This window comes from Fusarium solani (genome assembly GCF_023522795.1).
Source record: "Fusarium solani strain SB1 chromosome Unknown bctg00000002, whole genome shotgun sequence".
NCBI classification, from domain to species: Eukaryota; Fungi; Ascomycota; class Sordariomycetes; order Hypocreales; family Nectriaceae; genus Fusarium; species Fusarium solani.
In genome coordinates, this window is record NW_027072155.1 from 3222703 (window position 1) to 3239374 (window position 16672).

Genomic DNA, 16672 nt, shown 5'->3' on the forward strand with positions numbered 1-16672 from the left:
GGCAAAAAGTTCCGGCCAATCCCACCCTCCATCAACTCCAACGTCAAACTTGGAGATGGAAATTCGAGATGCTTTTTCTGAAATTCTGAGGGACCCATTTTCCACCATGAGAGAACCCCCGGATTTTTTCTCCATCTTTGGAGAGAGGCGACATCGTGGGGCATCGTCGTGGGATATGAATATCGAGCCTCCTCTTCTCGATTCGACTCTCTCCGGCACAAGATAGACTCATTCAACTCGAGGGCAATTGTACTCTTTCAATCATGTCTACTGTCTTTCCTGCAAACGCTCTGTCCCAGCTGGGGCCACCCCAGACTGTCGCCGACATTGCTGCGCTGACTGCAGTCGGCGTGGCCTCGGCGGCCTATCTCCTCCGTGGCATCGCATGGGACAGGCCAGACCCGTATGATTATATCTGGTACGAACGCATGGGGTCCAAGGATGGTGCAGCATCAAGACCCAAGGCAACTCGTGATATTGCCAAGAAGATGGAAGAGAGTGTAAGTCTACCCCTGTCCCTTAAATCACCAACTCTAACACCTCGACAGGGCAAGGATGTCGTCATCTTCTGGGGTTCACAATCTGGCACAGCAGAGATGTTTGCCAACAGACTCTCCAAGGAGTGCCACCTCCGCTTCGGCCTCCAAACCCTCTGCGCCGACCTCTGCGACTACGACCCAGACTCCATCGCCAACCTCCCCCAGAGCAAGCTCGCCATCTTCATCATCTCTACCTACGGCGAGGGAGATCCTAGCGACAACACCGCCGCCCTCTGGGACTGGCTCAACAAACGACCTTTTGACATCAAGCTACCCAACCTGCGGTACATGGCCTTTGGTCTGGGAAACAGCAGCTACCGCTATTACAACCGCGTCATCGATGTCGTGGTTGAGGCCCTCGACAAGGCCGGCGCTCAGCGTCTGATGCCCGTGGGCAAGGCCAACGATGCCCAAGGCGGCACCGAAGAGGACTTTCTCTCGTGGAAGGATGATCTCTACACGCACTTCCAGGAGAAGCTCGGCTTCGAGGAGCGAGACATCCCCTACGAGCCCAGCATCAAGATCGTCGAGGACGAGTCCCTCGACGTCATGGACCTCAACCTCGGTGAGCCCGTCCAGAACCGCAGCGGACCTGCCAAGATTGTCAAGCAGTACTCGCCCATCCGGCCCCTGACCGTGCAGGAGTCGCGTGAACTCTACACGTCCCCCGGCAGGAACTGCATCCACATGGAGCTTGATCTCAGCGACCAGGCTGAGCTCCGCTACCGAACTGGCGACCACATCGCCGTTTATCCCATCAACCCTGATCACGAAGTGCAACTCCTCCTTAAGGCACTTGGACTTGAGCAGCGAGCCGAGACGCCTCTTCTTATCCGAGCCCTGGAGGAGGGCGAGTCCATCAAGATCCCCAGCCCTACCTCTTTGCTGGCTCTCTTCCGTCACTACCTCGAAGTGTCTGCCCCTGTCTCTCGTGAGACTGTCGGTGCTCTAACTCGCTTTGCTCCTTCGCCAGAGATTGCCAACGTTCTGACAACCCTTGGAAAGGACAAAAAAGCCTATGCCGAGTTCATTGGCAAGAACCACGTCACTCTAGGCCGTCTCCTGGCACTATCTGCTCCTGGTGCTGTCTGGACCAACCTCCCCCTATCCTACGTCGTCGAGACTCTCCCTACCATTCAACCCCGATACTACTCCATCTCCTCATCTAGCGCCGTTTCCGCCCGCAAAGTCGCCATCACCGTCGGCGTCGATAACTCTCCCCTCCAAGCCGACCCAACTAAGGCCATCCGCGGCGTCACAACAAACTACCTCTACGCCCTCGGAAACTCCCTCAACGGTGACGCTACCCAGCCAGAGGTTGGCACTGACGCGCCTACCTACGCTCTCTCAGGCCCCGGCGATGCCCTCAAGGGTCACAAGGTCTTTGCTTGCATCCGTCGCTCAAACTTCAAGCTCCCCACCCTCGGCACGACTCCTCTTGTCATGATCGGCGCCGGCACTGGCATGGCTCCCTTCCGTGGCTTCATCCTTGAGCGTGCTCGTCTCAAGGCCGTTGGAAAGCCCATTGGTCGCATGATCCTCTTCTTCGGCTGCCGCTCCCCAGACCAAGACTACCTCTACCGCGAGGAACTCGCCTCAGTAGCCAAAGAGCTGGACGGCGTCCTGGAAATCGTCCCCGCTTTCTCGCGGTCTAACAGCCACCCCAAGACGTACGTGCAAGACAAGGTCAGCGAGATGAAGAAGGACGTATGTGAGCTGCTCCAGGGTGGCGCCAACATGTACATCTGCGGCAGGGCGTCGATGGCGCGCGAGGTGGGCAACGTTGTTGAAGAGTCGATGAAGCAGCAGAACAGCTGGACCGACGCCGAGGCTCGGAGCTGGGCTGAATCGGCCAAGAAGGGCAGCAAGTGGCTCGAGGATGTCTGGGGTTAAGACTGTATCTGCATTGGCGTAATAAGGAGTTTTCTGCTTGGCGGGTTATGACATGGAATGAAGGAGAGTCTAGAATGCCTCTTCGTAGAACGAAAGCCGATAACTTGTAGCGATGTACTGGATCTGAATATATAGAATCCTAGAGATTTACTTTTTATGTACCTGAAGCTCCCATGCAATGTGTATGGTAACTCTTAGTTCCTGTGTTATTATGCAGATGCCGCATCTACCTCATCGTCGCCTACCGCTTCCTCTCAGGCCAAGCATCAAAGAGCCCCTCATAAATAGACACATCGCCAAACGTAACTTCACCCTCTCCATCGTGGAAGAAACGGATTTCAGTCGAATCAGCGTACCAGGAACTATCAATGTTAGTATAGTTTCTGCCAAACATTTCGCCGAACTTACCGAGCCCAGGTGCTCAACGAAAACCTGTCATTGGCATGAACCTCCACGATGGAATTGTCCACGACAATGGTAAAGTCCAGAGTCTCTATCCGCTCCTTGCCTTTTTCGACAACGTCAAACAGTCGCAGTCGTCCTGCTTCGTTTCGCGAGTCAATGTCGCTAGTAGTGCGCGCAGCAGCGCTTGTCTTGCTCCGGTCAATGAGAACAGTCTCATTTGAGAACTGGTAGTAAATGGTGGTGGACTCGTGCTCCGAAGCCAAAATCTGGAGGCCTGCCTTGAGATCCGAGTTGCGAGCCGAGCTCGGGAATGAGATGGAGGTCTTGAGAACGTAGAACTTAGACTTAGGATGTCGCTTAAAGGCCGTTGATCCAGACTTGCGGATGGTTCGGCCTTCCTCGGCGAAGGACTTCTTCTTGGTCAGTTTGGACAGCGTTTCGCGAGCGATGACCTGCTTCAGCGTATCAAGTTCCACAACTCCCGACTCGTTCTTAGCCACGCGCCATGAGCCCTTCTCCCGTGCGAGCTCGTTATCGACCACGTTGCTGATCTTTCCAACAGTCAACTCTCTCGGCAGGAGAAGAGAGCCGGTCCAATTTTGCTGCGAAGTTGGAAACTGCTTGAGTGTACCGTAATAGTCACCAGTCAGCCACAGATAGCTGATGAACCTATCCGGTGCACCGCTCTTGGATGAAGCTTTCGAAGATGACGGCAGAGCCTTGCCAGCAGCGGCATAGGCAGAATGACCCCAGTCCAGCTTTCCTACCATTGTGGGAGAAAACTTGACATCACCGTCCTCAAGCGAGACGTTGCCTGCTGCCCAGAGCATCTCCCGAAAGTCCGATACCTCAGGCACGATTGGTTCGAGAGACCACTCGGCACCAAGGGTAGCAAAGACTTCACCCTTGGAGTTGTATCCTTCCTCATCCAAGCTGAAAACGTTGGCGACCTCAAAGTTGAAGCCGTATCGCCCAGCCCAGAGTCCCTCACCCCAGGTGGAATTGGCCTTCTCATGCCACCACTGGCCCAGGTACTCCCAGTACTGAAACTCCGGGTCATACTGGCGGTAAAGGAACACGCTGGGCCCCTTTCCGTGCACACCGCCAGAGATGACGTTGTACCACGTTCCAGGCTTGCTGTCCAGGAGCGAGTCGAGGCGGGAGTTCTGGAAGACGTAGGGGTCTCGGAAGCCCGTCACATTGAGGGCAAAAGGAGGTGACGGAATCACCGGACCTTGGTGCAACTTTGTGAAATTCCGGCCACCGTCCTTTGAGACGGCCAGTGACTGTGTCTCGCTGCCTCGAGTGTAGTTGATGGTCCATTGGATAGGTAGGTAGGAGACCGACGTGTAAAGCAGTGTCGGCTTGCCGTCAATACCACTGGGGATAACCGACCCATCAAAGACGGCAATGGGGTCATTTGTGCCGCCTGCGCGAATGAAGGGAGCCCCATCGGGATTGAGATCATGATACGTCACCAGATCATCCGTCGTGGCCCCTGCGGCACCAAGGTGAAGCCAGCCAACGTGGAACAGTCCCGTCTTTGGGTCGGTGTAGTGCATGCAAGGGTCTCCGATCTGTCCGAAGGGAGGCAGCACATGCGCTCGAGGACGCCATGTCTCAAACAGACTGTAGTTGGCGAGCGTCGACAGGTTTGGGGGTGCGCGGTTGTAGTCGATCTTGTAGCCGGACGGCTTTGCCCAGGCCAAGGAGCCAGCAGTTAAAAGAAGTGTAGGCTTCATTGTTGAATGTCTCGTTCAATGTGCCATTGAAGCGATGAGAGAGACAACGGTCCTCATAGAGAAACCATTGACTATATATGCCATCCATGACGACCCACGTACTCGCCGAAGCGAGCGAGAACACGAGAGCTTGATGAGGGGAAACTCATTAGGGTAACATCGTTCCCCAGTCTCGAGATGCCCTCCCCAACTTTCCATGGCATGTCCGGCGATACTACGGCGATGGACGGGCACCTGAGCAGCCGGATCCTTCACGCTAGGTTAACTTTTCAATTAACGTTCGCCAAAATCGTCCAGAAACCCGGAGTTGTGGGGAGTCGTGTGGGGAGATCGGCATAGTTTCTACCGAAGACATGGGATGGCCGTTGTGGTGTTGAGCTGCCGTGACGTATTCTCGGGGAGATTGTTCTTGGCAAACATGACATCTACAATGTTGCTCTGGACATAGCAGCCTCTTACAGGAGACTAGTCAAGGTGACAACCTCGCTAAACTAGTCTGCTGCTTTCTTTGCAACCTTGGAGCAGCTACCGAGAGACCCGAGAGACGATGTTTGGGAATTTCTCTTCGAACTGGCTTCGAATTGGCTTCGAATTCAAAGAGAGCAAAACATGTTATTCGTCTGCCTGTCTAGCAGCAGTTGTCCAATGTCATGCGGAACAGACATCACGATACTCGGTGTAGGACGTAGTATCGAAGACTCTTGACTAGCATCCAGGTTCTAGGCGGGGTTTGGTTGTCGGCCCGAGTAAATGGGGCGACTCCCGAAACTCATGGAACCATCATCGTGAGGTGTTGTCATCGGACTAGGATATTGGCTCATTCATTCCACTAGGCAGCCGATCTCATGGGAAGAAGAGATGGGCTTGTCGTGTTTCGGATGTTGAGACCAGTCATCAACACCAACAAAGACAACCGATGTTGGGGCGGGCAAAAGGCTGCCGGAACAGACATCCGAATTCCGAATTCAGATCAATTTAGATAGATCACAATATCGTAGTGCTATTGAACTAATCAGTAACATAATTAATGACACGTAAAATGCACAAACATGAAGCATGTTGAAACCCACATCGGAGCTAGAAGTTACTATGTAGTTAAAGTATTGCTCACCTGCATCCTGCGTCTATATCCGCGTATGTATCCGCGCAGACGTCGAAGCGCGCCCAAAAAAAACATGCCGTGTACTGCACGATGTTTATTTTTTGAAAAAGAAAATAACGAAGAGAAGTCCTCGGAAGAATAGACTATTGGCATATGCTAAAGCCTGCAACTGGGGTGAACCCGTACCTAAAACCGTGAGATCTGGCATTGAGCATCGTAATTGCGGGACTTGGACATTCTAGTTGCATCGCTGGCCGCGTCAAGAGGCCTTCTCTTCCTTGCTGCGTCTCCAGGATCGCATAAGCCTCACTTTCGCATCTATATTAGTTGACCGCCCCTTGACAACAATTCCTTTTGCTGCTGCGGCGGCAGTGCTATGGATGTATTGCCTGTGGCCGAGTCAGAGGTAAAAGGGTCACGGACGCCAGCACCGGTGTTACCCGGCATCGACTCCATGCAGCGGAGGAGGACTCAAGATGGCATTATTCACCGCCGGATGGGCTGTGCTGCTGTGTGTGATGTGATGAGCTGTGATGTGCTGCGTGATTGCTTGCGTTCCTGCTGCTCCTCCGGCAGAGAAAAAAATTTGCCCTTCTCGCATCCATCCATCTATGGATCTTTGCCGAGCGATTCGATGAAACATCGGAACCGTTCTGGTTGGACCCGGCCTGGGGGTTGTTTGTTAATCCGGACGCTCCCGCGCGTCAACGTTGCAAGCGCCGTGTCGGAGGGTTGCAAAGCAGGTGTCTCGGCTCCATCACAAACTGATTTGCTCATCAATTTGAAATCCCGCATGCCGTCATGGCCGAGGACCTCCCTCCGGTGCCGCCATCAGGCACTGAAGGTGTAGACTTAACCTTGCTTCTCCCGCGAGTGGGTGGGTGGGCGTGTGTGTGTGTGTGCTTGTGTCTGAAGCAAGGAGTTGGGAAGCGATACGGATACAGTTGTCAGAGATAGGTGTCAGCTTTGCCAACCCAACCAAACGGCTCCAACAAACCTCAGACTCGGTCTAGAAAGCGGCTGTTACAAACACCAGGCGGACGAGGACGGGCGACCGCAGGGCAAACTAGCCGCTCAACGGTCTGGCCATGTCACACCTCTTTGCCAACCCTCATGTCGTGGTCGAAAATGGCGAGGCCCAGGGTACGCAAGAAGGGCGAAGAATCGGAGGGTCACGATGCAAGGCCTGACGTGTGGATCTACGCCATTCTCCAGACCGGTGAAAAAAGGCTGGGCCTGTCTCGGAGGTCCACGAGGCCAGCTGAGCAAACGGTTAAGTGGCGGATGAAATGTCTTGGGGGCTATAAGTTGAGTTCCAGAAAAAGAAAGCCCGTGATAGGTGCGGCCAATCTCCAGCGGTCAGATTGGGAAACTTGGTCTCATCATCTCAACCCCTTCCGCGGGAGCAGCACGTCCCAAGGCGTTGCTGTTTGGCCAGGGCATGGACAGCGATGCTTGGGGTTTCCATCAAGCATCCCTTGTCCTGCATGGCTGATCTGGCGCGCGTCCACGGTGGATCGGAGTGCCCTGATCCAAGCTGCACTGAGACGTCCACGGTGAAATATGACGAAGCTCCTTCGCCGGTCTGCCTCCCACGTCGTCTCTTCGAGGTGGGAGTTGACAGACCGGTCAGGGCCCAAGGCTGACGATGGCTCGCCTTGGAGTTTGATTCTAAGCCCAAGCAGGAATGGGGTCATGTAGCTGTAACCCTGAATCGGGTCGGCTCGTCCTGTTGATAACCAATCTGTCGGTTTCCAGAAACGTTTTGGCCTTGTTTTCACGTCCAGGAGACAAGAGGATGAGAAAAGAAGGCTATCGCGGTGTGTATAGTAAGAACTCGTCGTCTTGCATATCCAAGGCGACCAAGGATGGCGTGAACTTTTCAGTCTGGAGCAGGTGCATTCACGCACGCTCGATGCGTAAGATGACGGACGGTGCTTGCCAGTTTGCTCGTGGGAACCGACTGATGCTGTGATGCGCCGAGCAAACCGAGACTGGATGCATGGCTCAGCCAAGCAGCCTTTACCTCGGCGTGCAACAGACGCCCGCATCTGTAGTCAATATATTCGTCTGACATCCGTCGACCAAGCAGGCCTCTACTTCTCAACCCGCACGCACAGGACTAGCAGGCTGCCACATGCAGGGGCCCGACCTGTCTTCGACCCCAAACCTGGAAGAAGCCCAGCATCCCGAGCAGGCGGAAGTAGTGGGTTCGGCAGTTATTGACTTGGGCGGTGCCTTGGTGCTGCGGGTCTTTCTGGCATCTCCCGACACACTGGGACATTGGATGCAAATACTATGTCATGTCAGACTTGGATGCAAGCAGGATCAACGTTGCTTGCTCTGACAGCGGCGGATCAAGCGCCTGTGACGCTCTCAGTCAAACTGGGCATGTGTGTCGAGCCGGGATCTTGGTCATTGATCGGCAGGCCAGACCGGCAGGCCTGAACAGCCAGCCGGGAGAGCGAACGAGAGAAGGGCGAGGACAGAAGGGGAAGAGAAAAAAATCTCGACGCCGGCCGGGAAAAAGCAACGCGGCCCAGCATCGGCGATAATAGCGACCGCGAGCCGGGGCATGCGGTGTATTGGGTCCAGTCCAGCCTAACGGATTGCCGCGGCAAGGCCTCCGTACATGACAGACGCCAGCAGATTCAATGCAGATTCAGGCCAGCCAGCCCTGTTCAAGAAGTCCCCAAGTTGAGGTCCAGATCCACTCTATTCGGCAACCAGACTTGGTGAAAGCACGCTCCGTGTAAGGCGGACCCTGGAGCTCATCCATCGGCGATATGGGTACGGGATTGCGTAGGGTATCATTCTGTTAGGGTCGTATTATCAGTCGCAAAGCGCGCTTAACAGCAGTCAGCAACTCTGGGTATATGACAGCGAGGGCTGGCTAGCTCACCTGAACTACCGCGCATAGCTCTCCATCATACCGAGGCCTGGCTAGGGTCCGCTCCCCATTCACGCCCATTCTTGATACTGGAGAGGTCGACATTTAGTTGGTTGGGACTCCCGAGTTTAACCCCTGGTCCCCAAACCCCAGCATCCGTCCCATCACCCCTGGGTCCGATGTTGGCTGCAGCGCAGGATCTTGGTATCGACAGAACGCTCAAGGCCCGGGCCTAGATAGTAGCAGTAGCGACGCACCTAGGAACGCCACCTTGTTACCAGTCTCGGGGAAGATTCGAGGTGTTGAGGGTGCTTTGCTTTGTCTGAAGCCGACAGCATGGAGCTGGCGGAGGTTTGTCAATCAGAAGAAGAGGCCGGCCATCGCCAGGCCTGCCTTAGCGCCTGAAAGGCTTAGCCCAGGGCAAGCACCAAGGGTTACAGTACGTAGTAACAGGGCAGGCACCCAGCCAGCACCTTCCAACCCATGATAGCGGGTGGTCGGTGCACGCTGAGCTCTCCCCTCTCCCCCACACGCACAGATCCGGGCTCCTTCCCGGCATTCGTGAGTGGATGGTCTTCTGGGATTCGCCGCCAAATCCCAGTCGAGATGATCTTGTCGACTCCACATCAAAAAGAAAAACGACACCAAATTTTGCGATCCCCCAATCCCAGAAATGCGCAGCGGAGGAGACAACATCGAGGAGAGAGCAGAAGAAGAAAAGAGACACGACAGGGCCAATCGTGTCTCGTGGACAGGGAGCCCCTTGCAAGTTCTCGCCTCCTTGTCGGCCAACTCTGCTCTGCTCTGCGCGGCGCTGCTCTGTCTCTCCACATCTTCAAGCGATTCCCCCTGTTCCCATTTGTTCATGTTTGAGGGCAAGGGTTTCTATCATGGCTTTTTGGGCTAATCGACCATGTGCTAACTGGACGGGACCGAGTGCTCCCTGGTCTGGTCAGGGCTCCATGGGTGTCAATGCCTGCCCTGAGCTGGCATTGCCTCAGCTGCTCGCTTGACGTGGCCATGGTAATCTCGACCTGAAATCCAGGGCTGCTGCTGCGCTACGCCTCACGAATAACCTCATTTCTCCCTCGGCCGTACCTGATCCTGATCCTAATTCTGATCCTGTGCCTGCAGACGTCTGCAGTCGATGTTCGTGTACGACATCGCATCGTCCGAAGCACGACACATCATCATCCTGCACATCATTGCCCAGAACCCGCTACAATGGACTGGGAGATGGGCATCCATCCGTCAGTTGTCTGTCTTGTCTTCTCTTTTCACCTCGAGTCGCAGCCAAGGGGCGCCTCTCTTGGACATTACCCATCGTTCATCTCCCACGTCGTCCTCATTCCTCGTGCCCATGCTCCTTTTTGCTTCTCATTCATTCTTTTGTGGTCAGCCTCACTTTGTTTTTTTTTTTCTCTCTTTTCTCCTCAATTACAGTACTGCCACTCTTCATGTGCTGGTAGCCCCCAAACCTTGCTTGGATCGAGTTGGGCTGGGCATCCACCCTCCCCGGCATTGCTTTTTCGCATCTGACGGAGCTGCACCAGCGTGCCAGAGTCGTCCAGCCTTTTCCAAATCAAACCTCTAACAGGTCTGTTGCCGCATGCGCCCTCGTGATCTAGGTTCCATCCATCAACCGTCCCCTTGCACGCTTGTACTTGGCAGTGCTCCACGGCCACGAGCAACATACACAGACGCCCTTGGGGATGGCTTGGAGTACACGCCCCCCCATGGTTTCCCCTCTACATTGCTTCTGCTTGCTGCTGCTGCACCTGCACGCCGTGGCCTTCTTGCTGCCTGTCCTGGACTCAATCGCAGATTCACAAACGCTCGCCTGTCCTTGTCGTGTCGAGCCTCATCATGATGGCCATGTCCGAATCCTTGCGCAAACACAAACAGCACATCGCCTCTCCTCACCCGCTCCCGTCTCCGTCCCCGTCCCCGTACCCGTTGCCGCCTTGCAAGGGACTGACCGGCCCCGGCACGGCCCACGCTGAGGTCCAAGCAACTCGGCTCACACCCGCCCTTCTCTTGTCTGTCACTCCCGAGTCGATTTGCTTCCCTGCTGGTGAGCTTAACCCGATGCGCCAGATCCCACTCTCTCTCCTCAAGGGGCAGAAAAAGCAATGTTGGGTTGGAGCCCCCCCGTTTACCAAGTTGCAGGGCCGCAGGCCGTACCGATACCGACGTAGGCTTGTCCCGTAGTTTGCTTGCCAGCAGAAACTTCGTTCCTTCTGTGAGGATTCGCTTGTCAATCCCTCCCACGCCTCCGTCGAGACTTGGGCTCACTTGGTTGTGGCTCACATTCTCCTATTACCTCATCCTATTTCACCTCGTCCTCCCTTCTCTCTTCCCCTTCTCTCCTATTCTCTTCTCGTAAACTTCTCAGATTGATTGGGTTTCCTGTTCCCTGGATGCAGTCTGCCGCTAGACGCTTCAGACTTCTAGCCGTCCTGCAACTTCACACAAACATCTCCGTGTCTGCGTCAAGTCCACATCACCGCTTCGCCCCCTCCCCGTTTGACGGCATCTAATCCTCTTCTGCCACATCATCCGCCCGACAACCTGGGCCCGCCCTATTTGCTTGCCTTCGTCTTACCTTTGAGGCTTCCTCGGATATACCACGCCCAGCTGGCTACCAAATCTTGGCCGTCTCTACCAGGGTTTCTATCGTCGTTGTCATATCCCCAGGACCCCACACGCCCGGCGTCTCCCAAACACGTTGCTACAACCAAGTTCAACTTGACTGGATATATAACCCACCACCCGCACCCATTATAATCTTCAAACTCAGTCAACAGCTTCAATTATATCCCCCAGCACTCAGCACTGAGGATCTTCCATTTCCACCGCTAGCTTCTTGCCATCTACCTCAGCATCCACACATCTGAACCCCCACCCTTCAAAGGCCTTGACATAATAACCAAGGTCCCCGCCTGGTTTCTCGTGCCTACCTTCCTGTTCTCTATCCAGCAACAATGGAAGTTCAATCCATCAACCCCACCGGCCCCTGGCAGGACCAGCTCGACCGTACGTCTTCCCCTAAACCTTCAATTCACGTGTTTTCTGAACTAAACTCTACTAGATTTCTGCCGCGATGCCCAGTTGCGCCCCCCCGTTTTCCAGATTGTGTCAGATCGTCGAGGTAGGTTCCCTGTAACTGACTTGTCCCGACCAAGGGTCACTAACTTGAATCCGAAGGCGGTCGTACTGCATGGTCAAGCAGGGTCACGGTTCACGGCAAGACACTCAATGCTCGGTACTGGTATGATGGCAAGAACCTCAACAACGCAAGAGAGGATGCCGCCGAGTGTGCTGTCAAGTGGTTGACCGGATCGAATACCAATTCTCCCACTCAATCCTGGAGCTGGTAGACACTTCATGAGGGCACTGCTCACAAGCTCAACCGACTGTGCAGCAATCCAACCTGCAAACTAGGATGGTTGGGCTCTTCTCTATTCACGACTGGGGGAGTTATCTTTTTGTGCTTGGGTCTGGGTTTTCGCGATATTCTTTTGCTGAATCGTGTTTGCTGCTCTGGCGAAGTATGTAACAGGAGTTTGGAACTGGAACCAAGCAGAACGAAAAGGGATGGGTACTACGCAGCCGGCAGATCTGGAGGTGGATCTTCATGGCGGCTGCGAGTTGTATTTTATGGATGCTGCTCGAATATGGCCTGGCGCACATCGATGCAACGGCATTTCTTGCAGCACTTGGTGCGATATGGGCGTGTTGGATTTAGTCGGCGGCATTTGGTTTCCTTTTACTCAGGAGGGTTAGTTGCTTAGGGTTCGAAATTCGAGGCTTGCTGAACGCAGGTTTCCGAGGAGTTGGGAAAAATGGACTGTGCGATACCGGGAATTTGAACTGGGGCTTGCATTGTTTGAGGAAATACGGTGACAGACAGACATGGAAACAAGGATTGTTTGGCATCGAGACGGACGCAAGGTTGCATCAGTGGTGTGAGAAGTCGAATCCAAGCAACTGTTGATGAGTGGGGAAGCGCCTCCATCAGCCTCTTATCATGGTCAGCCTCCATTGTCAGCGCAATGACAAGGACCTGGGTAGGTAACTCAAGAGGAGTGTATGGTTACTATCAGGACGTCGTTGAACCCCCACCCTCGGCGCAGCCACGGTTGATTGGGGTGGAAGTGAGCACAGTTGATCACATGAAGCTGCAGTTGAAGCGATTAGGTGACGACACCCCCAACTGCCACGGTCTCCGGTTACGGCGATTCGGTACTTGACGACGATCATCTGAAGAAAAAGCACTGATTCTGACACCTGGATGCAGTAGGGAGATGGTGTGGTAAGAGTGTCAGTGAGACAGGCGTGTACAGAAGATAAGTAAGTCTTGGCGACGTTGAGAAAACCTCCAGTATTACATATGAAACTAGGCAAATGCAAAAAACAAGTAGAACTCCAGCTTTTCTAAGGTGCTAGGTAAGCTTTGCTAAATCTCATTAATATGGGTGTTGTGAAATTAGGTGGTTGTGGACGACAAGTGGGAGCTACTAGGGAGATGGAAGGAATATAGTCAAGGTTCGCATGGGTTAGTGCTCTAGCCAAGAGTTCAACTCTCCGAAGATATACTATACCCGACTATTTCTCGCATTGCCCCAGTCTTTCCTCGTAAATACCCGTAAATATCCAAGCTTTCATCCTCCTTGTCGTCAATGCTTGGGGGAGTGGTGGTCTAGGAGAGTTATGTAAGCTACCAACTACAATTCCCGGACTATTGATTTTCCGCACAACTCGACGGGGAATTTTGCATCGCGAATTTGCCCATTGATCACAAGAGCCACGAGCCTGTATAGTACCTTGCTCCACGAATTCGTTGCTAGCAACGCGGAGCTCAGCCATGTCTCCAAGATCAAGGGTTTGGGGCGCATGCAGAGCTCTCGCAATTCGATCGAGGCCTGCTGCCCCCCGGCCTGGGCCGTTCGCCAACACTCTTCCCCGGAACCGGTGGTACTCGAACGAGGGGAACGACAAGCCCCCGAAAGCGATTGACAACGCCCCGAAACCCGACGAGTCCCAATCCGAGCCTATTTCGAAGGATGTTAGTGCCTCCGAGGCCTCGACAGGGAAGGAAGACGCCGAGGTAGGAATTGAATTGAGACGATGTACCGGTCTTGGCAACTGATGGCAGGACATTGCAGACTACTGGTTTGACCAGCTCCGAGGAAGTCTTGGACGATGCGACTCTCGAACAGCTATTCTACGGCGGCCGTACGGTATCGAGCTCAGTTGAGGGTGGATTGACCCCGGCCCAGGAGCATATTCTCTACCAGGAGGGCACCATCCCCTCAGCCGAGAAGGCGGAAGCTCTCGTTGCTGCAGCTGAGAATGCCGAATTGGCCCAAGCCGACACTGAGGTTGAGAATCCTGGACACAAGTTCGGCATGCCCCAGCGGCCGTGGCCACAAGGCTTCAACTTGAAGAAGCGATACCATCCTGTGCTTGAGCAGATCACCCGCCTGTTGATGCGGGATGGCAAGCTGAGCGTTGCACAGCGGGTAGGTTTACACCCAACCCATGAAAGGGCTTGGTCGGCGACACGGCTAACAATCAAACTAGAACATGGCCACAGTCATGAACAACCTCCGAACCGCACCACCTCCGATCTACAGCCCGAAATATCCCCTCCTACCCGGAACCCCTCCGGCTGAACACCTCCCCCTCAACCCGATCCTGTACATTACTGTGGCCATCGACTCGGTGGCACCTCTCCTCAAGATCCGCAACGTGGCGGGTGCCGGCGGTGGTGGCCGAGCTCTGGAGCTTCCAGTGCCCCTTGGCGTGCGACAACGACGACGTGTCGCCTTCAACTGGATCCTGGATGTGATCAACAAGAAGCCCTCCAAGGGCAGTGGACGCAAGCAGTTCCCCCATCGGATAGCAGAGGAGATCATTGCTGTCGTGGAGGGACGGTCGAGCGTGTGGGAGAAGCGGAAGGTGGTGCACAAGCTGGGTACGGCAGCCCGAGCCAACATTGGGTCCAACAAACTCAAGACGAAGAAGAAAATGTAGAGCGGGCACAGTTTTGGAGTAACCGCCCTATTTAGGTTGTACAGTAGATGTGCCAAATATGTAACATATCCAGCCTTTGACGCAAAGATTCATCTTTCTGCGGTGGCAGACCCTCTGAGGGGCTCTTGCGCGGTGCATACCTATTCACTTACACCACTTGATGCTATGTATCATGAGAGGGATAGGCCTAGCACGTCCAACCGACCTTTACCTTGGAGAAACCCTTATCCGGGCCGGATCACAGCACAGTTGCATGCAAAGAGCCGAACGGATGCGTTCATGCACTTGGCACGGCTATGCTGGCGGGAATGCGATCGGAGGACATCGGGGGGAGCATTAAACGCTTCCGAGGTTGCGGTTGCGGAGGGCAGAAGACGACGACAATGGCTGACTCATGAGGGAGACGCATTTTCTTTTGGGAGCAATGATGTGGAGAGCTATGCAGGTCTCGTGACGGTCAGAATTAAACAAGATGGATGTTCTGATCTGATCTATGTTTCAGCAATGGGGTGAGCCCTTGTGTAAAAGGTTTCGGAATCAGATCCTGGAACGGAAGGTTTCGGGCTTATCAAACGAATCTTGTTTAAACGGCGTTCGAGCACGGGGTTGAAGAGCCTTGTTTGCCGAGACCCAGTAGGGCAGAATATAAGTGAACGGCCTTGAAGTTCATCAATCGTGGGAAAAAAGCCATCCCAATGCTAAAAAGCCCTAGATCAAAACTACCGAAGGTGTCGGGGCAAAGACAGACGAGAAGCCATTGTCCAATGACGAAACCGATAATCTACAAGCGGCGCAGACGATGCTTTCACATGACGACACAATCACTCGATGAGCTCGGGCCAGGGCTGAAGACGGAGTCGGAGGCCACCAACAGATGATGAAAAGACTTTTTTTTTCTCTTGGGCTGGCAAGGAAAAGAAAATAATAGAGTTGCACGAGATTGCTATCAAGTTGGGTTTCTGAGCAACACCTTTGGGCGTCTATAATCTCGGTTCGTATCTCCCTAGAATTAAACTCACTCCGCAAAGTAATGACGGTGTGCCACTCCAAAACACCTTAACCGATGCTTACGCGCATCATTACCGTAAAGAGCAATCCCAGCTCCTGAGGAGATGGGCGAGTCAAGGCCAGAAAGACGGGCTCGAGTTCCATTCCCATCATCAACCAAGTGCCTGCCCCTCCTTCCCCACTGCCACTGACTGCACTCCGCTCCGTTCTCCGCTCGCAGCCCGTAACTCGGTCAGTCCAGCGCCAGCGCCAGTGTCACCTCCCACACTTCCCTCCCTGTGCGTGTGGGTGCTTTTAGGCGGTTTGGGCGGCCACAGCCACCGGGCAGCCTTTCGCTCTTGCCTCAAACCGTTCTCGACTCCACGTCCGTCCAACTTACCTACGCAGCACGTCTCGTCTCTGCATTCTTTCCCGGAACCTGGATCCCTCCACGCCAACTCTCTCCTCTTCATATTCTTCATCTGTCACCCAGGCAAGCAAGTCAGTAGTCAGTCACACGATCTTCTCGCCACGTCAACCCGGCTATTTCTCTTTCAGCTTTGGTTTTTTTCCCTCTCCCCCATCGCTCGATCCCCCCCGCGACCTTGCTGAATCCGAGGAAGGGAAACCCTACCTCCCACCTCCACCAACCGGGCTACTTCACCGAGTCGCTCTGACGTACGGCCCCCGAAACCCGACAACATCTTTCACCGCGTCCCAATATCTACTTTGACCGAGAATTGTCAACGCTGTTGAGCTGCAGCAGCATGTTTTGAAAGGCGCCAGGCCACGCGAATCGTCCATCTCTCTCAGCCACCGCGCAATGCTCTCTTGGCCTACATCGACACCCCAGCGCTCCTTGCACAAATTCCCCCGCTAGACTGTCGCGGTGTGTGCGCATTCCCAAATCTTTTCGGTACAGCTTTCGTAGCCTCTCCTTGTTGCTACACGTCTGGTTTCTGTCGTTAATCGATACTACGATTCGGCCTTTTTGTGCTTGCGCATCTACCCCCAACTCCAACAATCTACCAGACCAGTTTTAACCCAACTGCGGTACTACCTACCAACCGCCATC

General features: G+C 54.3%; 4 protein-coding genes across 4 annotated transcripts; 3 read left to right on the top strand and 1 right to left on the bottom strand.

Moving 5' to 3' along the window:
- Positions 1-263: 263 nt before the first annotated feature.
- MRS44_004946 (uncharacterized protein) lies at positions 264-2432 on the top strand (the record flags this gene model as incomplete). Its single annotated transcript, XM_046272598.2, has 2 exons — positions 264-500; positions 549-2432. The coding sequence occupies 2 exons, from the start codon at positions 264-266 to the stop codon at positions 2430-2432; spliced, it is 2121 nt and encodes a 706-aa protein (XP_046135900.1).
- Positions 2433-2673: 241 nt separating this feature from the next.
- MRS44_004947 (uncharacterized protein) lies at positions 2674-4579 on the bottom strand (the record flags this gene model as incomplete). Its single annotated transcript, XM_046268702.2, has 2 exons — positions 2674-2794; positions 2841-4579. The coding sequence occupies 2 exons, from the start codon at positions 4577-4579 to the stop codon at positions 2674-2676; spliced, it is 1860 nt and encodes a 619-aa protein (XP_046135899.1).
- A 6976-nt stretch (positions 4580-11555) lies between these two features.
- Positions 11556-11951, top strand: MRS44_004948 (uncharacterized protein; the record flags this gene model as incomplete). Its single annotated transcript, XM_046268701.2, has 3 exons — positions 11556-11607; positions 11663-11722; positions 11779-11951. The coding sequence occupies 3 exons, from the start codon at positions 11556-11558 to the stop codon at positions 11949-11951; spliced, it is 285 nt and encodes a 94-aa protein (XP_046135897.1).
- Positions 11952-13438: 1487 nt separating this feature from the next.
- On the top strand, positions 13439-14610 carry MRS44_004949 (mitochondrial 37S ribosomal protein uS7m; the record flags this gene model as incomplete). Its single annotated transcript, XM_046268700.2, has 3 exons — positions 13439-13681; positions 13740-14096; positions 14158-14610. The coding sequence occupies 3 exons, from the start codon at positions 13439-13441 to the stop codon at positions 14608-14610; spliced, it is 1053 nt and encodes a 350-aa protein (XP_046135896.1).
- Positions 14611-16672: the final 2062 nt, after the last annotated feature.